The sequence below is a fragment of the Cucurbita pepo genome, chromosome LG14, assembly GCF_002806865.2.
Source record: "Cucurbita pepo subsp. pepo cultivar mu-cu-16 chromosome LG14, ASM280686v2, whole genome shotgun sequence".
NCBI classification, from domain to species: Eukaryota; Viridiplantae; Streptophyta; class Magnoliopsida; order Cucurbitales; family Cucurbitaceae; genus Cucurbita; species Cucurbita pepo.
This window is the reverse complement of record NC_036651.1, coordinates 3,708,602-3,734,006: the sequence shown is the minus strand read 5'-3', so window position 1 is coordinate 3,734,006 and position 25,405 is coordinate 3,708,602. Positions and strand designations below refer to the sequence as shown.

General features: G+C 35.5%; 3 protein-coding genes and 2 non-coding genes across 5 annotated transcripts; all 5 read left to right on the top strand.

Annotated features, from left to right (window-relative positions):
• On the top strand, positions 1-4,664 carry LOC111810628 (inactive TPR repeat-containing thioredoxin TTL3-like). Its single transcript, XM_023697362.1, has 6 exons — positions 1-737; positions 1,983-2,421; positions 2,519-2,714; positions 2,795-2,967; positions 3,046-3,379; positions 4,317-4,664. The coding sequence occupies exons 1-6, from the start codon at positions 245-247 to the stop codon at positions 4,443-4,445; spliced, it is 1,764 nt and encodes a 587-aa protein (XP_023553130.1). The 5' UTR covers positions 1-244; the 3' UTR covers positions 4,446-4,664.
• Positions 4,665-10,427: 5,763 nt separating this feature from the next.
• Positions 10,428-11,705, top strand: LOC111810412 (homeobox protein 5-like). Its single transcript, XM_023697118.1, has one exon. The coding sequence runs from the start codon at positions 10,428-10,430 to the stop codon at positions 11,703-11,705; it is 1,278 nt and encodes a 425-aa protein (XP_023552886.1).
• A 6,157-nt stretch (positions 11,706-17,862) lies between these two features.
• On the top strand, positions 17,863-17,947 carry TRNAM-CAU. The gene is given in 2 exon segments: positions 17,863-17,900; positions 17,912-17,947. It is a non-coding gene; the product is annotated as a tRNA-Met (tRNA).
• A 64-nt stretch (positions 17,948-18,011) lies between these two features.
• TRNAM-CAU lies at positions 18,012-18,098 on the top strand. The gene is given in 2 exon segments: positions 18,012-18,049; positions 18,063-18,098. It is a non-coding gene; the product is annotated as a tRNA-Met (tRNA).
• A 439-nt stretch (positions 18,099-18,537) lies between these two features.
• Positions 18,538-21,283, top strand: LOC111809739 (3-hydroxyacyl-[acyl-carrier-protein] dehydratase FabZ-like). Its single transcript, XM_023696139.1, has 4 exons — positions 18,538-18,878; positions 18,980-19,040; positions 19,128-19,272; positions 20,933-21,283. Exons 1-4 carry the CDS (start codon positions 18,683-18,685, stop codon positions 21,185-21,187), a joined length of 657 nt encoding a protein of 218 aa, XP_023551907.1. The 5' UTR covers positions 18,538-18,682; the 3' UTR covers positions 21,188-21,283.
• Positions 21,284-25,405: the final 4,122 nt, after the last annotated feature.

Sequence of the window (25,405 nt, the reverse complement as noted above, 5' to 3'; positions counted from 1 at the left end):
GGGGCTAGAAAACAGAGGCTCTGTTTCGAGGAAGAAAACAGAGGCTCTGTTTTGGGGGAAGGAAACAGAGGGCTCTGTTTTGAGGTAGCCACTCTAGGGGGAGAGATGCAAGTCAGCTCCTGGGGTTATGTCCTTTGTTGTTGTGTATGTTCTTTGTTACTATGAGAAAATTTTCAGTTTTCAAATGATGGGTCTGTAACTTTTTGATACTCGACACGATTGGAGTTTGGGTGTGGTTTTCAAAATGGATAATGACTTTTCGGACAAGAAATCTAGCTGTGGTTTTTTGAAAGCTGTGTTTGGTCGGCGTGGATTTTGGACAAGAAGAAGCGCCTCAAATGTTTCGTTTTCGTCTGGGAATTCAGACAATAACTTCGTTAAAACGCCGAGCAGTCCGAATTCGAAGCGCCGGCGTGGGAGCTCCGATGAGGCAGAGTCGAAACCAGCGAGTAAGGTGAATCCGAACCAGCCGAGACAACAGAGGGCGGTGTATTCGAATCAGCAGAGAGGAGTTCCGATGAACAAGCAGAATGAAGGGTGTAAGACAGCGGCACCGCCGAGCAGAGTGGCGGCGGCCGGGCATGGATATGTGGACCAAGGAAGAAAGGTGCCGAAGGACGCCATTGGGATCTCTGGCGAGCTCGAGATCATGATCGCTGATCACCAACAATCTAAGGGGACTAATGGGTCGCTTGTTCGAGCCTCCTCCAGCAATGTCATGATCTTTGGAAATTTGGGTAACATTATCCATTACATTTAATCAAATTAGCCTATAAGATTGATGCAAGTTAGAAGTTCATTAAAGTTCGATTCTTTTAAGGATGAATGCCACTGTTTTCACAGGTAACTTAAGACAAGGAGCTAGCGGAGATGGAAATGCATACAATGTGGTTGATTATGTGCCTAAAACAGCAAGAGAAGAGACTCCAATAAGAAATGGGAAACACCAAAATGGTGGGATGAGGAATGTAGCCAAGGGTCAGCCGAGGCATGCCGAACAATCGAGTTCGCTTTGTCGAGCATTGTCGACTAGAATGGATCCCGAGCAATTGAAAANTTGTTCTCTCTTTTTTTAAAATTATTATATATTTATTATATTATCTAATTAATTATTATTATTATTTTTTGAAATTATTCATAAAAAATATTTTTTATTATTAAAATTCGGAAAAAAATATGAAACAGAGTGGTTTCATGTCCATAAAGAATGAGGCCCAATGATTTGCAAAATGGAGTTCAGGTAGTGGTCGTAATTGGGCTTGGACAAAATCCAAACTATTGTGGCGGCCCATATCCTTTTGTTCACTCAATTTAATATTGGGCCTATCAAAATTTATTATTTGGGCCCACTAGATAAATAGAAATTGATAAACGAATTTTCTATAAAAATTAAAATTAAAAAATAACAGTAAAAACTCACTAGTTTGTAATCAATATCAATTTATTTTTATATAAAAACGACCAACTTCAAAATTTAATAAAATAAGACCAAAATGTTTTTTTTTTTTTTTTTTTTTTTTTTTTTTTTTTTTTTTAAATTCGAAGCGCCGGCGTGGGAGCTCCGATGAGGCAGAGTCGAAACCAGCGAGTAAGGTGAATCCGAACCAGCCGAGACAACAGAGGGCGGTGTATTCGAATCAGCAGAGAGGAGTTCCGATGAACAAGCAGAATGAAGGGTGTAAGACAGCGGCACCGCCGAGCAGAGTGGCGGCGGCCGGGCATGGATATGTGGACCAAGGAAGAAAGGTGCCGAAGGACGCCATTGGGATCTCTGGCGAGCTCGAGATCATGATCGCTGATCACCAACAATCTAAGGGGACTAATGGGTCGCTTGTTCGAGCCTCCTCCAGCAATGTCATGATCTTTGGAAATTTGGGTAACATTATCCATTACATTTAATCAAATTAGCCTATAAGATTGATGCAAGTTAGAAGTTCATTAAAGTTCGATTCTTTTAAGGATGAATGCCACTGTTTTCACAGGTAACTTAAGACAAGGAGCTAGCGGAGATGGAAATGCATACAATGTGGTTGATTATGTGCCTAAAACAGCAAGAGAAGAGACTCCAATAAGAAATGGGAAACACCAAAATGGTGGGATGAGGAATGTAGCCAAGGGTCAGCCGAGGCATGCCGAACAATCGAGTTCGCTTTGTCGAGCATTGTCGACTAGAATGGATCCCGAGCAATTGAAAATCATGGGGAATGAAGATTACAAGAATGGAAGATTTGCAGAAGCCTTAGCTTTATATGAAGCTGCAATTGCGATCAACCCGAACAAGGCGTCGTACCGAAGCAATAAAAGTGCAGCTTTAACAGCACTTGGCATGCTTCTTGATGCAGTTTTCGAGTGCAGAGAAGCCATTTCGATCGAACCGCATTACCATCGAGCTCATCATCGACTTGCTACATTGTATCTTAGGTATTGGAAACAATCCTTGTCTAAGATTTGAATATCGGAACGTCTTCGGCGTCGTCGAAACTAAAATATGTACATTGTTGTTTAACTGAGAATACAGATTAGGAGAGGCAGAAAAGGCAATGTATCATTACAAACAATCAGGACCAGAGGCTGATCAAGAGGACTTAGCAAAAGCCAAGGCTGTTCAAGCTCATTTGAACAAATGCACCGAAGCACGACGACTCCGAGATTGGAACACCGTGATTAAGGAGACCGACTTTGCGATAGAATCCGGGGCAGATTCCGCTCCGCAGGTGCTTAGTTTTTAGTTATTTAAGATTCTGTTTTAAAATGGTTCATTTAGTAATTGAATCTTGTGGATTGTTTGCAAAAGATATTTGCTTTGCAAGCTGAGGCGTTTTTGAAGCTTCACAAGCACCAAGATGCTGATGAAGCTATATCAAGAGGTCCAACCTTTGAAGTGGATGCCTGTACTAAGTTCCTTGGTCCTGTTGGCAATGCCAATTTACTACTCATTCGAGCTCAGGTCGACTTGGCTGCAGGCAGGTTCGTGTTGATATTACTGTCAATTTGAGCATAACTCAACACTTTAGAGATGGTTCTGAAGATGATGTGTGACTGCAGATTCGATGATGCACTGGAGGCAGTACAGCAGGCTGCTCGGCTTGACTCGAACAACAGAGAGACTAATGTAGTGATGAGGCGAGCTCGAGCGGTTGCTGCTGCTCGATCAAATGGCAATGAGTTATTCAAAGCATCCAGATTCTCTGAGGCATGTCTTGCATATGGGCAGGGACTTGAGCATGATCCATACAATGCTGTGCTGCTGTGTAACCGAGCTGCTTGCAGGTCCAAACTTGGACAGTTTGAGAAAGCAGTTGAAGATTGCAATGCAGCGCTTAACGTTCGCCCGTCGTATGGCAAGGCTAGACTACGGCGAGCCGATTGCAATGGGAAGGTACCTTATATTCTTCCTCCTATTCACCGCTAGCTTCTCAGGCTTCCCCTCAAGGTTTTTAAAATGTGTCTATTAGGGTGAGGTTTCCACACCTTATAAAGAGTGTTTCATTCTCCTCCACAACCGACGTGGGATCTCACAATCCACCCCCTTCGGAGCCCAACGTCCTTGTTGGCACTTGTTCCTTTCTCCAATCGATATGCGATCTCACAGTCCACCCGCCTTTGGAGCCTAGTGTCCTTACTGGCACACCACCTCGTGTCCACCCTTTTGATGCTCAACATCCACTCTGGCACTGTTGAGGATTATTGGGAGTGAGTCCCACGTTGGTTAATTTAGTGGAAGATCGTGGGTTTATTGGTACGAGGCCTTTTGGAAAAACACAAAGCAAAGCCATGAGAGCTTATGCTCGAAATGGACAATATCATACCACTGTGGAGATCCGATTCCTAACATGGTATCAGAGCCATGCCCTAAACTTAGTCATGTCAATAGAATCCTCAAATATCGAACAAAGAATTATGAGCCTCGAAGAAGTGACTAAAGTGTCGAACAAAAGGTGTACTTTGTTCGAGGGCTCTAGAGAAAGGAGTCGAGCCTCGATTAAGGAGAGGCTATTCGAGAGCTCCATAAGCCTCAAGGGAGGCTTATAGTGTACTTTGTTCAAGGGAAGGATTGTTAAGGATTATTGGGAGTGAGTCCCACCTTCATTAATTTAGTGGAAGATCATGGGTTTATTGGTACGAGGCCTTTTGGAGAAGCCCAAAACAAAGCCACGAGAGCTTATACTCGAAGTGGACAATATCATACCATTGTGGAGATCCATAATTCCTAATAGGCACATCGCTCGGTGTATGGCTGTGATAGGCGGTTATAGTAAACCCCTCGTTCCCATGTTTATGGATCATATAAATTCTTGTAATGTGATGTCATGCAGTTGGGAAAATGGGAAGCTTCAATAAACGACTACGAGATCTTGCTAGGAGAAGGTCCCAACGACGAGGAGGTCGGCGAGGCGCTAGCCAAAGCTCGGATGGCAAGCTTAAAGTACAGCGGACGAAATTAATATACACAACCATGCATGGATGAGGCGCAACCCTTGTGTAGATGCTACAAAAGAAGACCAGCATTGTGGGGAAGAGGCGCCAGGAGCTCAAAAGTTATGTGAAAGGCAGCCACATTATAATGGATGTTATGAGATGAAATTAATCAGCAGAAGTTGGTGGCTTAGGATCTGGCTTTCCTCAAACTTATAGGACTCTACGAGTAGTTTTCGCTATTCTTTTCAAGTTTGATACGAGCGTTCATTTCTTTTCTTTTCTTCGCGAGTACTCGTGTTTAAAAGAGTTTGTATTCTTCATTTTTTACAACTTTTAACTTCTTAATTGAGAACATATAAAAAATATGCATCTTATATTCAACTTGACTCTACGACCACTCGATTCAGAGAATGGACCTATTAAACGTAACCATATGAGGCTAATGGACACTAATCGACACTGCCTTAACAGAGTTCCTGCTTGGTTCATTAGGTTGTTGGCGGGCTCTCCGCTTATTATCCTTACTGTTCTCTTTGTCAGGGCCCTAACAAGCCCTCGAATATAAAGTCCCTATATCCTTCTTGGTCTCTCTTGACCAATGCTTTGACTTCCCTCGATCTGTCATTGCCCAACCTTTCTTTCTCACCCTATTCAGTGGAGAACTTCTCAATTCTTGCGATCCTCGACCCCTTTTGCTTATTACAAAAAAAACATAAAAAAGACTAAAAAACGAGGATTCCGTGTCTTAACCGAGCTAAATAATCAAACAGATTAAAAATTAATTACACCGTAACTTTTTTAGGTTGTGTAATCTTCTTCTTCTTCTTCTTCGCTCGGTTTCCTTTTCTTCGCCCTAACTCGTGTAAAGAAGTTGGACCAATTTCGACTATTAGGTAGGGTCTTAGGATTGAATAAATGAGATATTTCAATAGAAAAAGTGATGTCTATTAGTTTGGCTCACCTATCTTAGAGTTTACCTAACACTGTTACCAAAAACTTTTACTTTTACCTTCATCTAGAAGAACAGGTGAAAAAAGTTCAACAAGGCTTGTTGCTTGTCTAATGGGTTATGCATTAAGATGTCATACGTTATACGTTGTTACACACGTATATACGCTTGTCTCAATAACATTTAAAATTCTTTATATATATATATATATATATATATATATATATATATATACGCTTTTGTCTAAATAACATTTAAAATTCTTAATTTTTATTAAAAAAATATCTTTAAATTAAGAATTAAATATCATTTATATATGAACGAAACTTTTAGTACCACGTTTCAAAGATATGGTTAGTACGAGAATTTCAATGAGAAATAAATATTTTTAGATTTTATTTTATTTTAAAATATGTGATTTTATTATTATTATTATTATTGAATTGGAGCACGTTGGGTTCATTTGTTTGGATTTTATCTTATTTTACAGATCTTTTAATTTTTCTCTGTCCCGTAATCCGTACAATCATTATGTCTCTCATCTTTTAGTTGGAAGGGCATATTTGTCATTTTTCCTATCTTTAAAAAGTAATGTTAACATCAAATTAATAAATTTGTAACGTGATATAGATAGATATAGATAGTTACGTAAACGTTTCATTAAATAAAGTATATTCTAACACACAACAGACGCTCATGATTCAATATGACATGATCATGTTACTTATTCCTTTTTTCTAAGAGCGTAGACTATTCTCATAGATCAACACGAGTTTTTTTAGCATATTTAATTTCTTAGAGGTCACGAAACATATAATTGTTCAAAACAAAACATACTTCAATTTAGAGTTTTATGATTGAGCCACCAAAATGATTAATTATTTTAAGTCACCGTATTCTCAAAATTGCTCTCATTTGAATATGGTCTCGATTCATTCATGTATCTATCATTTACTGAAGTGTATGTCCAGTTTAACAAGATCGAAGATGGGGAACAACGTAGGGCTCACCACTTTGTCTTATGTGAATGTTGTTGAGCTAAAGTTTTTGGCTTATTTGGTTGCTTTTTTAATTTTTGTTGGTTCAACTACGTTAACCGATCACACTTCCCAATCACAAATAATTGCTTCCCAAATTCAACATCATCTCAAACTCACCATCAATCTTTCATCGATTTTCTATAACGACCCATATTCATAATTTGATGTTCGGATTAAGCACCTGATGACTCTGACATTCTTCAACAACATGGTGACGTTAAATCATTACGAGGTACTTAATTGTTACAAAAAAAACGAGTAAATGGTTAGTTAGGTAATGGGTATTTTGACTTAAGATAGGAGCGATGATTGATGAGTTGAAGCATAGGGCGGGGATAAGAGTCAAAAGGATGAAAAAAGAAGAGCAAAAAAAAGTGTAATGAAAACGACATGTATGACCCAATATAAAGGTGGTATTGTTTGAAGGCAAGGAGGGTGCATTGTAAACAAAAAAGATGGCATGTTATTGTGGTATTGAGTCCAAAGGAAGTGACTTATCATTGATATGATTAAAGTGAAACTATGCCTTGAAAACATGTAAAGTTTGGAGAATAATATATACACCATTGCCTCCCTTGGTGTTTAGGGTTTATGTTTAAACAAAATGTGCACTAAAAACTTTAACTTTTAGAATCAAGAACATGATAATATGGGTAAAAAAAAGACCAAAAAAGAAAGAAAAATTTGAAAAGTTTGTTCATTGCCCAAAGCNTTTTTCAACCTTACTTTGTGTTTTTCTTTCGTTTCGAACTAAGATTTGTATCGCCCTCTTAACGTAAAGATCAACACGATTATTTAGAAATAAAATTGTGCTTATCAACTAACGAGTAAGCTTAAATTCAATCGAGTTATTATTAGGTTAACGAGATTATTCCTGAATGAGAACGATTCTGAGGATAGAATGACTAAAAAGTTACTATCTATATCAACAAGGTGCATCTTCTTTTTCGATTTCTCAATTATAAAAACTCTATAGTTACGTGTGCATTTTTCTAAGATGCATGTGTGTGAAGATAAAACATACTGGAAGGACTCGTGTTGGTCCGTGGGGACGGCTATGTCGCACATAGGGCATGGAAGGAATTGTCGAGGACATCTAGTGTCAAAATCCATTAAAATTATGGATGGAAGGAAGTTTTAGGAAATTATATGTAACAGCCTAGATCCACCCCTAGCAGATACTGTCCTCTTTTGGCTTTCCATTTTGGGCTTCCCCTCAAGGCTTTAAAACGTGTGTGCTAGGGGAAGGTTTCCATACCCTTGTAAATTGTGCTTTGTTCTTCTCCTCAACCAATGTGGGACATCACAATCCACCTCCTTCAGGGCCCAGCGTTCTCGCTAGCACTCTTTCCTTCCTCCAATCGATGTGGGACCGCCCCCCAATCTACTCCCTTTGGGGCCAGCGTCCTTACTGGCACACCGCCTCGTGTCTACCCCCATCGGGGAGCAGCGAGAAGGCTGGCACATCGTTCCTTTTCTTGTTTTAAATTTTACCGAATTTCTATCTTCTATTTTATTTTCTTTTTAATTTTATTTGTTTTCGATTTCGTCTTTTTAGTCACTATTTAATTTTTCAAAATCTCGAGAATCGAGTCATGACATTACAAGACATTATAGTAATCTCCAAATGAAACATAAGCAAAAACGAGTCAAAGATTTGAGTTATGATTAAAATAGATGACTCAAAAACAATTTGAAAAATTCTAAAAATATACTAAAAGCCAAACTATTTATGGTCCACTATTATTATATACTAAAGGCCAAACTTCCATAATAATCACAAAACTCACTAGTGTCACTACACAACTCTCCTCTCCTTTCAAACATGTCTTGTCTTTAAACATTAGTCAAAGTCAACTCTCAAAGTACCTAAGTAAAGTCAACTAAACCATTAAAATATAATTATAATTATCAATTTGAAATAATTCAACCCGTCAAAACATACCCAAAATGTTAGATGTTACCGAGTATTTTCATATTCATTTTTATTACAATGAATTTATATGGCTTGTGACAACGACGTATTAGAATTATGAACGTGAAAGGTTCCAGAAACCTTTTAATTATATTTTGATAATCAAATTATGATTAATTAACAAATTATGTGTTTAATATCTTTTTCGTGGTCTCGAACTTTTGTATATAAAGTGATCATATATTTTAATTTTTAATAGTGGCCCATTTATTTAAGTATAAAATGATGGGACATTATAAATATAGAATGTGATACACGATGAACCAAGACGAAAGTTAATAGACAATTGGTATTCGTATATAGAAATGATACATGAATGAACTGATACCACTTTCAAATATTTAAAAAAGGCATTCGAAGCACTAACATAGAGTTTTTAAACAACTGAAAAATCAATTTAGACATAGTCGGTTTCTCTCGAGCTTAAATAAACATTTCTTAAAAATAAAACACAAACCAAAATAGAAGGTGGAAATCAAAGGTAAGTTAGAATAAGTTCGGGATGAAACGTGTATAGAAAAAAAGTGAAAAATTTAGGATGTTTACTTGTTAGGGATAGGGTTTGGTTTGGTAGTGGGTAGATAGCTTGTTAGATCTAATCACCAAATAAATAAATAAATAAATAAATAAAACACATCTTATTTCATGTTTTTCATAGTTCTGGATCAATTGATAGATAGATGATGTTTTTCATAGTTCTGGATCAATTGATAGACAGATTTCATCTGTCTCACTAAAACAAAAAATGGTTTTTGTTTTGACTCGGTCAATCCCCACGATTTGAGTTAAGATATCAGTGACTATTTCAGCCAAGGATCTGATATCCATCTCGAGAATTGTTAGAACGGCAAACGATCATATAAATATAATTTTAATTTGAGTAATAAATAGCAATAAAAATAAAGTTGCTATGGGTGGGCTATCATTAACCTAATCTTGAAAAGAAATTGTTTGTCATTTTAATTAATTAAATAATTAATTAATTAATTAGGGGATATGTTTGGCATTTAAATTGATTTAGTGGAAGAAGAAGTAATAGTGACGAACGTTATGGTCATCATCTCAATAGCTTTATAGTATAGTATTCAACTACCATCTACCCTAATTTATTATTAATTATTTTTTTAATTTCTTTTTATTATTTTTTAATTTCTTGGTTGCTAGCCCACCTAATAATTATTATTTTTTAATTAATGCCCATATGTACTCTCGATCGTAAAATTCATACGTATTTAATTTCGTATAACAATTTAAGTATAAGGTATTTTTTACATTTCTTAAAGCGGAATGTTCGAGTTAAAAAAAATTCTTTTTACACTAAATTTAAATTTAATGTAATATAAAAACCCGAAGAGTACAGTAAGGAATAAACTTTTTTTAATTTTAAATTACAGAGACGAAAATAGAATAAAAGAATTTAATGAAGTTGAGATAAGTGAAGATGTGGGTGTACGGAGGTTATTTTAAATTAGTTTTTATCGGGAATTTTATTCTAATTAACGTGTTGTATTATATTTTAATAATTTAGTTAACATTAAATTCAATGTCGGGTCGATGTACTTTCAAATGGTCGGGGTATGTATGTGTATGTATGCATGCATATAACAACTCATCCATGTTCCATTGTATAATTTGGTTGCTTTTACAATGAGAATCAAAATCCCTTTACCTCTCTTGGATTGACCAATTCATAACTCAGTTTCTCTCTCCTCCTCTTCCATGGCTGCCCCACTTTCTTCCTTTATCATCTTTTCTCTCTCTTAAATCCAGCAAAAAGCCTACACCTTCCTCTCTCTCTCTAACGTACAGAAAAAACCCTAATTCTCAACTTTTGAGACAAAAAAACCAGAAGAAGATGAAGAAGATGAAGAATTATTGCAAATTTTTTATTTTTAATTAATACCCATTTTGTAATTGGGTTTTTTTTTTCNAAAAAAAAAAAAAAAAAAAAAAAAAAAAAAAAATTGCCTTTATTAGGAGTTTATTTATTGCCTTTCTTCAGACCCTTCAGTTATCGGTTTTTAATTTCTGTTTCTCTCTCTCCATGGAGTCTGGAAATAGTGGGAGTATGCAGTCGTCTAGTGGCGGCGATGAGGAGTTTGAGTCACCCGCCGACTCAATCACCGCCGCCTTTTTGGCTAATCCACCAAGTCATGGTGGTTCTTTCACCGGAAACTTCCATCCAACCAACCCTCTTACTCAATCCTCTTCCTCCTCCGCCGCCGCCGCCGCTGCCATGTTTGATCCTTTGTCCAATTTATTTGATCCAAGATCTTCGCTTTCTAACCAAAACCCACTTCTCAATTTCGATATGGTTTGGTCTCGGTCTTTGAGATCCGATCAAATTCCGCCGGATCTCGACGCCGCAAATCTTAATTCCGCCGCCGCCGATCAGAGCTTATCATCTATCTCTAATTTCTCCGGCGTACACAATTTTTCTCACCCATCTGATGGTGTTAATTCCTTCCGAGCTTCGGATCAGACGGAATTGCAAGATATTCCTAATAATTGTGGCCGTGGCGGTGGTGGTGGTGGTGCGAACGTCGTTAGGAGCTCGAAGAAGCGGCCGAGGGCGTCACGACGAGCTCCGACAACGGTGTTAACAACAGACACTACTAATTTCCGTGCCATGGTTCAAGAATTCACTGGAATTCCAGCTCCACCCTTCACCGCTTCCTCGTCGTCTCCTTTTACAAGAAACGCCGCGAGATTCGATTTGTTCTGTGGCGGTGGCAGTGGCGGTGGTGGAGGCGGAGGCGGAGGTGGTAGATCATCAACACATTTAGATGTTGTACAATCTACACAACAGAATTACCTTTTGCGACCATTTCCTCAAAAACCGCCGTTTCTCTCTCCGCCGTCATCGGCTTTCCTCGCCGGCGGCAACTTACAAAATCCAATTTTTGACATCCAAAACATGTTTCAATCCAACCCCAAATTGATCCCTTCATCCAACGATCAAAATCTCAAAATGGGTATTTTCGAGGAGTTCGGTTTAAACAGCCACAGCCACAGCCACGGCCTCCTACCGACCGGCCAAACCGTACGAGGCGACAACAACAACAACAGCAACAACAACAATAACAACGACAACAACCACCCTCCACCGACGAGCTGGGTTATCGGCGGCAGCGGCGGAGACCCAAATCAACAAGGTGTCAATCTAAGATCTAGCAATGGAAATCTCAACGGAAAATTAATCAGATACGCCGCCGCCGCCGGCACTGCAAATTCACCGGGATTTCACGGCGATAAAGCGGCGGAGAATTTAAGAGCTAGAACTGAAGGTATGGTGGAACCATGGATATGTTCATCTGATTAATTGAAAAAAAAAATCAAAGAAAATGAGAAAAATTGATGAAATTACAGTAGAGAGAGAAATAGAAGAGAGAGATCGTTAATTAACCATCGCCATTATCAAACATAATTGAAACACCTCATTTTCTTGGTAATTATTATTATTATTAATATTATTATTATGGTGTAAATAACAGAGATCTATTTTTAATTATTTCTTCATAATTCATTTTATATTATGATTCTAAAATTAAATTAACCATTTTTTTTTTTTTAATTTCAAGATTTTCTGTCTCTTTTAATTAGATTAGAAGGAGTGATTGGAGGCGAGATTTGTGGGAAGCCTCAGCCGCCACAATCTCTTGATAATTTCATTATCATATTCTTTAATTTTCATAATAATTATTATTTATTTTATGCAATTCATCATTTTGTGAAAAGATATGCACACAATCACATGCCTTTTCCCTTTCTTTTCTTTATCTTTTCCTTCCTTAATCATTTCACTTTAGATTTTATTTTAATTAGAGATGAACAACAATGAACGACGAAGAACGATGAAGAACGATGAAGAACATGTATAGTACGTTGTTATTTTTTAATTATTTTTGTTGGGATTTGGAGTATTGGGAATGGAGGAAGGGGCCCTTGTGTTCATATGAAATTCAAATGTTAAAAAGAAAGGTAAAAAGGAGGGTTTATGCAGGCAATACTCTTTTCTCTCATTTGCATGAAATGGAGGGATACCCAAAAAAATATGACTTTAATATCACTCCTTTTTAGATATGTTTGATTGAAAAATGATTATCTTTTTCACTTCAATCGTACCCATCCTCTTCACCTTTCATATTAAATTTCGAGTCTTTAAAAAGAGGCATCATCACCCACACACACTAATGCCTACCCCTTTCACCCAAAAGAAAAAATTGAATCTTTTCATCGATAGTAAAATTTATACATACAGATACAGAATGACACGTTTAAAAACGGTAAAAATTAAATTTTTTCACTGATAGTAAGAAATTTTTGAAGAGTTTAGAAAAGGGTGTTATCTTTTGATCACGACTAACGCTTCTTGCAACACATAGACATGGGAAATGGGTAGGGAGGGTGTGTGTGTGTGGGATGGTGAGTGCAATGATGGTGTTTTATTTGTTGTATGAACCCACAATGCCAACACACAAACACATAAAGATAGAAAGAGAAAAGGAGATGATAATGTCAAAGTGGCAAAGGGCAAAGGGCAAAGGCCTCTCATTTTGAGCCTAATATTCAAAAGATACACAACTTTTGGTTACCCCACATAAAAAACATGGCCATGCTAAAGCCAAACCAAGCAAACAAGCTGACAAAGTTTTGAGATTAACAAAGAAAAACTTATCCCTTTGCATACGTTTCTCTATCAAAAACTGTGTCAATTATGGCCTTATGTTCCCTCCTACTCAATAACGTAACACGTTGTATGTTCGAACCATTCGTTCTATCATAGTACGTCGTCTTAACCATGCTGACAAAAACATTGATATCTCAAGTTTATAGAAATTTGAGTAATTCAGTAAGTGATTTTAATTTGATACATAAATACATGGTTAATTTGTCATTTGAATCAACTACTTTAGAAATAACAGAAAGAAAAGCAACGAATAGAGCAGAAAAGAGGTTTCCTCACTTCTTTCTGTCGTTCAAAACTGTGTATGATTGAATGAGTTGCATTGGGATTAGGGGTATTCTTTTTCTAGGGAGACCCGCCTCGTGTAGTGAAACAGAGTGTGAATGGAGAAAATTATCTATCGGGGACGGAGAATATATTCTATGTCCCCACCCTGTTAGCTTTTTATATATATTCTTGATTATTAACAGTAATTATATTTATTATTTTGAACTCGGTTTAAGAATATACTTTAAAAATATATATTTTTCTTGAAAATTATAAAAATAAAAATTTAATAAAGTTCCATAATTTTATAATTTTAAATTGTGATGAAGATTACAAAAAGTAAAATTTAAAGAAAAAGAAATAATAATTAAACGACAAAAGTTTATATAACAAAATAGTCAATGACAACATTATGATTAAGAATCTTAATTATTGGATCCTTTTTAGAGTTAACATAAAATATTTACCATATTCATTAAATATTTTTATTAAATTCTTCCACAAATGTGACATTATAATAAATATAAATAAAAAAATCATGAAATATCGGTATAAAAATAAGAATTAGACTATATTATAATATTTTAATTTAAAGTTTTTTTTTTTTTTTTTTTTTAAATTTAGAATATTAAAGCATAAGAGATGGGAAATAAAAAAAAAAAAATTCTTATTCCTCTAATTTATATATTCCCAAATCAGAATTTCTTCAGCACCATTCACAAGTTTTAAAATGTTTTTTATTTATTTATTTTTTATTTATTTAATGTTATTATTCTTTATTCCAATATTGTAGAATCCAAATAAGCTAAAGTTTTGTACGAACTGAAGTTTGATATTACATACATGGCTGTATATCATTATTTTGAGATGCGTATTGCAAAAGCAACCATTTACGAGTATATCGGGAATGATATACTAAAATATCATTCGTTGAGTATAGAGCTTAAACTGAACTCGAGATCCAAGTCTAACTTTATATTGGGTAGCTCGGGAGAGTAGACTCTGTTAGCTTGGGTGAAGATGGGGCAGCTCAGTGTCATATTCTCACTCTTATGGCAGCAAGACAATGATTGTATGACACTTATTCTAATATGATAAACAAGTTAGTCATGTGAAAATCCTAATTTGCAGACAACTCGATTTTATGATCGAGGCTTGGGTCACGTTTGCGAGAAAATGTTGACATCTCTCGATAGTACATTTTGGGGCATCTCAGTCTTAGTGGGCGTAGATATAATTTAGTCATATATTCGTGTATTGACGCAACAGAAATAGTAAAGACTTAACTATACATGAAAGCAAGTAAAGGGGTTTGGAACAGGTATACGAGCATAGTCAACACCTTATGACAAGCATGATTAGGACATCCGATACACGGTCACATGCAACACGTCTTAAACAATCATGTCCGTGACACTCGGAGTTGGGAATCAATAAAAATTTTCAACACTTAAAAGTAAGTGCATTGATTTATTTCATGGACGAGGTTTCTAGTTCAAATTCAAAATAGAGTTCGAGAGTTGTGTAAGTTAAACATTGTTTGGAAGAGTTAGGCAGAATATGTTAGAAAGCATGCGTTCTCTTGGACGTTACTAAGACAATGATAGTAGATTGTATCGTTTTAATTAGTAATCTCAATTTTAAATTGGCTTTCTATATATGGTGAGTAAGCATACGTGTCGTTCATATAAACAAAATTAAACACGAAATGCGAGTCTAAAAAATATTGAGGATAATTAAGCAAGCTTATAGTTGTTAAATATTGTGGATAATTACGAATATTGAGGATCATTTAGCAATAATACTAGTATGATTAGACACCACTAATGGTATCGTGTGCTATTCTTTTCTGTAACTTTTGACTTTGATATATGTTCATACATCATGATGCATATATATATCTTATCCAAAGTATTTAATCATATACTTCTACACCAATTAAAACATTAGAATAAACTTATATAGTAAGGAACCAAAATGAACAAACCCGATAATTGAGGAATCAAAACGAACATTTGAAAAGTTTAAGGACTAAAATGAAATATTACTAAAAGTTTGAAAATCAAAATGATATTAAAGACATAATAACGTGAATATCTTTACTAAATTGTTTCGAAAAAGTGTAGCCTCTTTAGCTTATTATAAAATCAAAGACGCATTACGAGGGTTCCACACCTTAGTTGATCTCTTTCTCTAGGATGGTCCATGCAAAAAATCTAGGTCGGTCCTTCGTTCATCTGTCAGAGGTGTGGATAACAAGGCTACATTCACAAAAGCATATCAACAAATATAAACTCACTATCCTTGATCAGTACCTCGATTATGGTGCTTTTAGGGTTGATGCCAAATCGACTATATAATCCAAATTTTCTTCGATAAGTGTCGTTTGGGCTCTAAGTTGTAAGCACTCGACCATAAACGAACCGTAATTGAGTAATGGTAAAGGAGTTGGTGGGACCAAGAGAGATGAAAAAAAATGATGGCGTTGATTGAATAGAAGGTTAGAAGATATGATGAGAGATTGGGATCATAAAAGAGGATATTGCAGGTTTGGGCAAGAAGATGACATGAAAGTGAAGACAAGGGAGCCTTCAAAATCTGAAACAAATCATGAATTGATGGACAAGTTTGGGGTCAAATGAGAAGAAAATAGAAGATTCTTCTTCACTTCCAAACACTCAAACTCATTCAATTCTCGAGCCCTTACGTGTTTCCCCATTTTGAGATGGGTTTTGGCACCACTTGTGACGATCGCATTTTTAATGGTAGCAGATTTGCGATTGTGCGGCACTCACTTTCCAACGACAAGTGAGTTAAGCCAATTCGTTTCGTTTTTACGTCACTTTCCAACGACAAGTGAGTTAAGCCAATTCGTTTCGTTTTTACGTCTCTCTGGCCTCGGTTTTAGAAAACGAGGGGAGAGAAAGATATGTTTCGTTTTTACGTCTCTCTGGCCTCGGTTTTAGAAAACGAGGGGAGAGAGATATTTGAAAGAGGCGTTATATAAGCAAGCAAGAGAGAAATAAGTAGGGAGATATAGGTTTTGGCACGATATATAAAAAAATTACTTTTCACAATTGTATAATATTGTCCACTTTAAGCATAAGCTCTCATGGCTTTGCTTTGGGCTTCCCCAACACGCCTCATACCAATGAAAATAGTATTCCTCACTTATAAACTCATAATCTTCCACTAAATTAACCAATGTGGGACTCACTCCCAATAATCCTCAATAGATAGTCGGTCTCTCAAAAACCTAAATGACTTTATCTTGGAGGGTAAAGGTTGTTTCAATTAAATCTTAACACACACTTCTACGAAGCATCTGAAAATTATTCGATCAGTGTAGAATGTGGATAAAGGATAGAAGAAACTGAGTACATCCTATGACTTCAAACTCTTTGTTGAATATGGAGTACTCCAAAGTATTTTTCAAACCTTTATTTGAGTACCAAACTTGACGCCATAGGTACTTGGATGGACCTTGTGATGACTAAACCTTACTTGCCTTCATTAAAAGACTCATCAACTTCCTTTTAATTTCTCCACATGTTTTTTTTTTTTTAACCCGAGTGTATGGAATAATATTTTCTTCAAAATTTAGTTTTAAATTTTTTATTTTAGTTTTTATAGTCGGGTTAATTCTTAACAACGTCACTCATATTAATAACTACATCATTATATAAACCTATCTTGGAGTCTTATTCTGCTAAGTTCTGGTCAGATTTAGTGATGTTTATGAGACGAGATCCGATGGGGAAATGCCACCTATTTCATTCCCCATTTATTTTTGCAAGGATTGGGCTCCCACCAGTATTTTTTTTTCGTTCGGCTATTTTAAAGTTTTCATTTTTCAATATAATCTTTAATTAAAAAAATAAAAAAAAATAATCCTAATAAAACAATATATTTCATTCCGTCTACCAACATAATTTTTAAAATTTTAAATTTTAATATTACAACATAACCTTTTACCGTTAAAAAACCTACATAGAGTCCTGAGTTTAAATTAGAATTAGAGTCTCAAAATTAACTATATATATATATTTTTTTTTTTAATATAAAGCAGTTTATAAATATATATATATATATATATATATATATATATATATATATTAAACGGGTAAATGAGGAAAATAATTTCGATCTCAACTTCATTTTCATTGTTCGGAGAATCGTTGACCATCTCTAGTCTGATCTGACGTGGCTAGTTTTAATTAGTTGCTGGCCTATAATACAGTTCCCTTGTATTAATCTGTAGTCGGATTTAACGAATGGGCCTAGTTTTGTTGATTTGTAAGCCCAGTCCAACATAGCCTAATTTTGGGCCGTTTTTTACTCGACCTAAATATATATCTTTAATATTTTTCTCATCTATAAAACACCCTCATTTTTATAATTACGAATATAAACATTAATAAATGAATTTAAAAATTAAATATTCAATGTCAATAAATGTTTATTAATTAATAAATTAATTTAAAAATACATATTCATTTTTAAAAAATTAAGTTAAGTCGACAATGGGGTGGTGGCGCAGTTGGCTAGCGCGTAGGTCTCATAGCTTCTGAGTTATCCTGAGGTCGAGAGTTCGAGCCTCTCTCACCCCATAACATTTTCTTCTAATATGAAATTTAATTTTTTTTCCTTAAAATTTTAAAATGGTACAACAACGGGGTGGTGGCGCAGTTGGCTAGCGCGTAGGTCTCATAGCTTCTGAGAGCAATCCTGAGGTCGAGAGTTCGAGCCTCTCTCACCCCAAATATTTTTTAATTTATTTATAAAAAAAATGAAAATGAGTTATCCATTTTGAATGTTAGCTGTATAATATTAATTATCCATAATAACATTAACATTAAGTTATTCATTCTCATTCTTAGCTTTATAATATTAATTATCAATAAATTTTGTTTTTCTCATTCTTAGCTTTATAATATTAATTATCAATAAATTTTGTTTTTCCTTGAGTTACTCATAACCAATAGAATTAAAAGCGGGAGATAGAAGAGTTACTCGTAGCTACCTTTTAACTTAAGTTACTGATTCTCTATGTGTTTATTTAGAATTTTAGAACTCATATGTAAAACTAGCTATCAGTCAAATAAGATCCTTCTACTAATTCCTCTGCCTATCGGTAAAATCATATATATATATATCAATAGTGAATTTAGACTATACACACATAAATAATGGGGCCTTGATATCATCGATCTGTCAGTGGGAAGGCCGATGCGAATGCGTTGGATTTGTGCTCTTTTACAGCTTTAAACTACTCTCTCTAAACGTTAATTCATTCACACACCTTCGTTTCCACCGTCTTTCAGAGCTTCCCCTCATCCCCATCAATGGCGGCCACTTCCACTTCTCTCTTCTCCTTCACCCATACTCAATGCCCGGACAAACCCAGATCCCTTCTTCGTCCCACACCCTCTGTTTCCCTCTCTTTTCGTTCCAATTCGCTTCCCACTTTCCGGTGTTCTCTCAATACCACCGTCCACGACGCACCCATTGAAGAAAAAGTAGATGTTCCCATCGAAAAGAGTAAGCTCCTCTCTCCAATTTCAAATCGTGGGGTTTTTGTTGTTCTTCTTCTCCTTGTAGCTGATTTGATTTGATTTGATTTGATTTGATTCTTTCCTCAGAGTTTCCATCTTTTCCTACTGTCATGGATATCAATGAGATTCGTAATATCTTGCCCCACAGGTGTTTGTTAAATTGTTCCTCTGTTTGGGGTTTTGGAGATTCTTGGATTTTATTCTTATATTGTGATTTTTTTTTCTTTTGCTTAAGGTTCCCATTTCTTTTAGTAGATAGAGTGATCGAATACAATCCTGGGGTTTCCGCTGTTGCTATTAAGAATGTTACCATCAATGATAACTTCTTTCCAGGGCATTTCCCTGATAGACCCATCATGCCTGGTGTTCTCATGGTTGAGGTATCTTCTTAACCTTCAAATTATTCAACTCTTTACTATCTATTCAAAATGAACTTTCGATGAATTCATGAATTTATGAACTGTTCTCATGGTTGATGCAAGTTCTAAACCACTTCAAATGTTATGTATCGCCCATGTTCATATGAGAAAAAAAAGAAATGTAAAATCTGCAAATTGTGTAGATGAGCTATCATAGCGCTACTAGTACTAACTTCTAAGCTCTCCCAATGCAATGGATTGAATCACATTGGTTGGAGAGGAGAACGAAACATTTCTTATTTCTTATAAGGGTGTGGAAACCTCTTCCTTGTAAACGCGTTTTAAAATCTTGAGGGAAAAGTCGGAAAGGAAAAACCTAAAGATGACAAATGGTATCATAGCCAAACACCAAACGGTGTGTCAGCGAGGACACTAGGCCTTTAAAGGGGGATGGATTGTGAGATCTCACATTTGTTGGACAGGAGACTGAGACATTCCTAAGGGTGGAAACCTCTCCCTCGTAAACACGTTTTAAAATCTTTGAAGGGAAAGCTCAAAGAAGACAATATCTGTTAGGGGTGGACTTAAGCTGTTACATGATATTAAAGGTCCATAACCGCAAAGATATATGAGGAAGAACCTTCTTTAGTCTTTTAGAAAGAACTCTGGCCACAGGAAAGAGCTGAGGCTAATGGGTCTGTAGTCATGAACTGTGCGAGACTCCAATTTCTTTGGAATGATGCATGTGTGTCTCGTTGAGTGAGGCATTGATAATCCATGTTCTTAAAATATGTTGGAACGCTCTCATTGTGTCACTTTTAAGAAAGTTCCAATTCTTTTGGAGATTTCAGCATGATACCATCAGGACCCGGGGGATTCTTTAGTGCCTAATTCAGAAAACAGCATAGTAAATTTCTTACTCTGGTTACGTTCAAGCTGTGAAGCTTAATGATCTGAAATATGGTCCCGTTGAGTAATATTCGGGAGGGTTTGTAACAGCCCAAGTCCACCGCTAACAGATATTGTCCGCTTTGGCCTGTTACATATCGTTGTCAGCCTCAAGTTTTAAAACGCGTCTACTAGAGAGAGGTTTCCACACCCTCATAAAGAATGTTTCGTTCTCCTTTCCAACCGACGTGGGATCTCATAGTCCACCCCCCTTGGTGGTCCAATGTCCTTGCTGGCACATTGCATGGAACCTGCCTCTGCCTTTGATACCATTTGTAACAACCCAAGCCTACAACTAGCAGATATTGTCCGTTTTAGCCCGTTACGTATCATTATCAGCCTCACGGTTTTAAAACGCGTCTACTAGGGAGAGATTTCCACACCCTTGTAAGGAATGTTTTGTTCCCCTCTACAATCGATGTGGGATCCCAACAAGGTCCGACCAACCATGGGTGAAAAAGGTGATGAAATCCCTCTCATTTTCAGCATCCGATAGGCTGCTAGTGCCATCGATTATTTGTCGGACGCTCCGTTTGGTTAGACCTTTCTCATGAATAACACATCCTTTTTATTTCTCAATGAATTTCACAATATCTTGTACTAGTATGAAGCTGTCATGACAGAGGACAGGTATAATCCTTGTGTGATGAAGATCTCCAAATATGATCTCCATGTTTTTATGATACTTAAATATAGTTGTTAATAAAGCTCCATGACATTGTTGGGTTTGCAGGCAATGGCTCAAGTAGGCGGTCTAGTTATGCTGCAACCAGAGGTGGGAGGCTCACGCGACAACTTCTTCTTCGCTGGAATCGACAAAGTGAGGTTCCGAAAACCCGTGATTGCAGGAGACACATTGGTGATGCGAATGACTCTTGTTAAGTTGCAGAAGAAGTTCGGAATTGCCAAAATGGAAGGGAAGGCGTACGTCGGAGGCGAAGTCGTGTGCGAAGGTGAGTTCTTGATGGCCATGGGTAAAGAAGAATGAAAATTTGGTCATTTATATATGTGATGGATATGGAAATGAATATTACAGACGTTGGAGTTTAAAGCCTATGATATAAATGTTTGTGTTTCTGGAAAAGCTTTTCTTTGTAGGTTTTGATTTTTGAAAAAATTATTTTAAATTATTAGAATGGTGGGACCTTCTCGACCACCTAGGCTACGTCTTGGTCTCGAATTGACGAAGACTCTTGGAAGAGGAGTTCCACATTGGGTAATGAAATACTGTCTCTATTGATACGAGACTCTTCGGGAAAACTAAAAGCAAAGTCATGAGAACTTGTGATCAAAATAAACAATATCATATTATTGTGGAGAGTCGTAGTTTCTAACATGTTTAACTTGTAAGACCAAAGAGTGACAGAAAATCTTAGATTTCTTGTCTCACCGTGCTTGGTTGTCCGACCGTGGTTGTTGCTTTGACATGTGTCAAGTGTCATGTCACAGACAAGTGGCAAAAATGAAAATGATGGTGTCCCATCCTATTACTTTCCAAATTTGACTATTTATTTGATGAATATATTTTCGACATTTGGCGAGTAGATTCGAATATAAGTCAAAATAAAACAAAAAAAAAAATCATGCTTGAGAACATATGGTTTAATCCATTGAATTATTGTTAAGGGACTTAAAGTCCCAAAATTGTCATATTAATTTTGGCTTAGACCAACCAAGTAAGTGATTCATCTACTAGTTTGGTTGGATGAACTGTTTGAAATATAAACGATACATACCCAGTAGTCCTTTCACGTGTTGTACCTTGTGATTGTTTAATGCTTGTTTATTATGTTATGTTGTAATATGAGACATACCATGTTATTAAATATCATATTGACACGTTATTTCATTGATGATTATGCTCTGTTATGAAAGTACTATGTTATACATTATATTTTGAAATGACATAAAACGATGTTACATATGAAATGAAGCATCACATATACATGCCATGATTTTGAACTATGGTGGCCTCATGCATATCGTATGTTCGTTCACATGTATTGAGATACTTCCCTATTATAATTAGTACACATGCATACACTACAATGTTATGATGTGGTATTATGCACATCATGATACTATGTGTGTTCCCTTCCTTCCATGGTATTTTAGCAGTGTGAGCGTACGCTAGTCGAAGGTCAGGTCCAAAGAATATATACACAAGCTTGCCCGAGGTTCATGTCCATGTGTATGAACAGTGTGTAGAGAAGTACTACACATCCAATTATGGATTGAATTTCTTAGATGACGGAAATCCTCTGGTTCAAACTCGTAATAATAAATTGGTTGAATGATTTAAATAAAATAAATATATATCCATACTTAGAAAACAATATAAAATTGGAATTTTATATCCAAAATACATTATAATTAATTATGGGGCGTAAGATTAATTATAATTCATCATTCACTCTTTTTTTATTAATTTTTTTTTTATCATTTTAATCCCAATAATTTGAATTTGGCTTTTATTTAATATTTATATAACAAATTTAATATTATTTAATTAAATCTCTCCTGACATATTCATNGGGAGAGATTTCCACACCCTTGTAAGGAATGTTTTGTTCCCCTCTACAATCGATGTGGGATCCCAACAAGGTCCGACCAACCATGGGTGAAAAAGGTGATGAAATCCCTCTCATTTTCAGCATCCGATAGGCTGCTAGTGCCATCGATTATTTGTCGGACGCTCCGTTTGGTTAGACCTTTCTCATGAATAACACATCCTTTTTATTTCTCAATGAATTTCACAATATCTTGTACTAGTATGAAGCTGTCATGACAGAGGACAGGTATAATCCTTGTGTGATGAAGATCTCCAAATATGATCTCCATGTTTTTATGATACTTAAATATAGTTGTTAATAAAGCTCCATGACATTGTTGGGTTTGCAGGCAATGGCTCAAGTAGGCGGTCTAGTTATGCTGCAACCAGAGGTGGGAGGCTCACGCGACAACTTCTTCTTCGCTGGAATCGACAAAGTGAGGTTCCGAAAACCCGTGATTGCAGGAGACACATTGGTGATGCGAATGACTCTTGTTAAGTTGCAGAAGAAGTTCGGAATTGCCAAAATGGAAGGGAAGGCGTACGTCGGAGGCGAAGTCGTGTGCGAAGGTGAGTTCTTGATGGCCATGGGTAAAGAAGAATGAAAATTTGGTCATTTATATATGTGATGGATATGGAAATGAATATTACAGACGTTGGAGTTTAAAGCCTATGATATAAATGTTTGTGTTTCTGGAAAAGCTTTTCTTTGTAGGTTTTGATTTTTGAAAAAATTATTTTAAATTATTAGAATGGTGGGACCTTCTCGACCACCTAGGCTACGTCTTGGTCTCGAATTGACGAAGACTCTTGGAAGAGGAGTTCCACATTGGGTAATGAAATACTGTCTCTATTGATACGAGACTCTTCGGGAAAACTAAAAGCAAAGTCATGAGAACTTGTGATCAAAATAAACAATATCATATTATTGTGGAGAGTCGTAGTTTCTAACATGTTTAACTTGTAAGACCAAAGAGTGACAGAAAATCTTAGATTTCTTGTCTCACCGTGCTTGGTTGTCCGACCGTGGTTGTTGCTTTGACATGTGTCAAGTGTCATGTCACAGACAAGTGGCAAAAATGAAAATGATGGTGTCCCATCCTATTACTTTCCAAATTTGACTATTTATTTGATGAATATATTTTCGACATTTGGCGAGTAGATTCGAATATAAGTCAAAATAAAACAAAAAAAAAAATCATGCTTGAGAACATATGGTTTAATCCATTGAATTATTGTTAAGGGACTTAAAGTCCCAAAATTGTCATATTAATTTTGGCTTAGACCAACCAAGTAAGTGATTCATCTACTAGTTTGGTTGGATGAACTGTTTGAAATATAAACGATACATACCCAGTAGTCCTTTCACGTGTTGTACCTTGTGATTGTTTAATGCTTGTTTATTATGTTATGTTGTAATATGAGACATACCATGTTATTAAATATCATATTGACACGTTATTTCATTGATGATTATGCTCTGTTATGAAAGTACTATGTTATACATTATATTTTGAAATGACATAAAACGATGTTACATATGAAATGAAGCATCACATATACATGCCATGATTTTGAACTATGGTGGCCTCATGCATATCGTATGTTCGTTCACATGTATTGAGATACTTCCCTATTATAATTAGTACACATGCATACACTACAATGTTATGATGTGGTATTATGCACATCATGATACTATGTGTGTTCCCTTCCTTCCATGGTATTTTAGCAGTGTGAGCGTACGCTAGTCGAAGGTCAGGTCCAAAGAATATATACACAAGCTTGCCCGAGGTTCATGTCCATGTGTATGAACAGTGTGTAGAGAAGTACTACACATCCAATTATGGATTGAATTTCTTAGATGACGGAAATCCTCTGGTTCAAACTCGTAATAATAAATTGGTTGAATGATTTAAATAAAATAAATATATATCCATACTTAGAAAACAATATAAAATTGGAATTTTATATCCAAAATACATTATAATTAATTATGGGGCGTAAGATTAATTATAATTCATCATTCACTCTTTTTTTATTAATTTTTTTTTTATCATTTTAATCCCAATAATTTGAATTTGGCTTTTATTTAATATTTATATAACAAATTTAATATTATTTAATTAAATCTCTCCTGACATATTCATTTTTTTTTTTTAATTTCAAGAATGAAGAATCTAATAATTTTCTAATATATCAAATTATATTTGGATAATTTTTTTGGGTTATAATATAGTTTTGTTTCATTTTTAATGTTACAACAATAATTGTTATAAATTTATTGATTAATAAAAATTATCTTTTAATTTTACATATTCTCCCAAAAAAATACCTTTAAATTTTAAAAAAAAAATTAAATATACTATTACCGTTAGTTTTGAATGAAAACAGTAAATACTTTGTTAAAAAATACCGCTTTCATAAATTTCTCGTATTTCAAAAGTTCATTAATACCCTTTAAAACATTTTTTTAAAGAATTTCAAAAACACCTCTAAAGTTCAAAATATTCTTACCATTACTACCGCATTTAAAAAATATTCATCAACTTTAAAAGTAACATTAAAAAGGAAATAATTTAAGAGGACTGATAAATGATTTTTATTCATAAATTGACGGTAATTATTTTTTTGAACTTTGTGTAAAGATAAAAG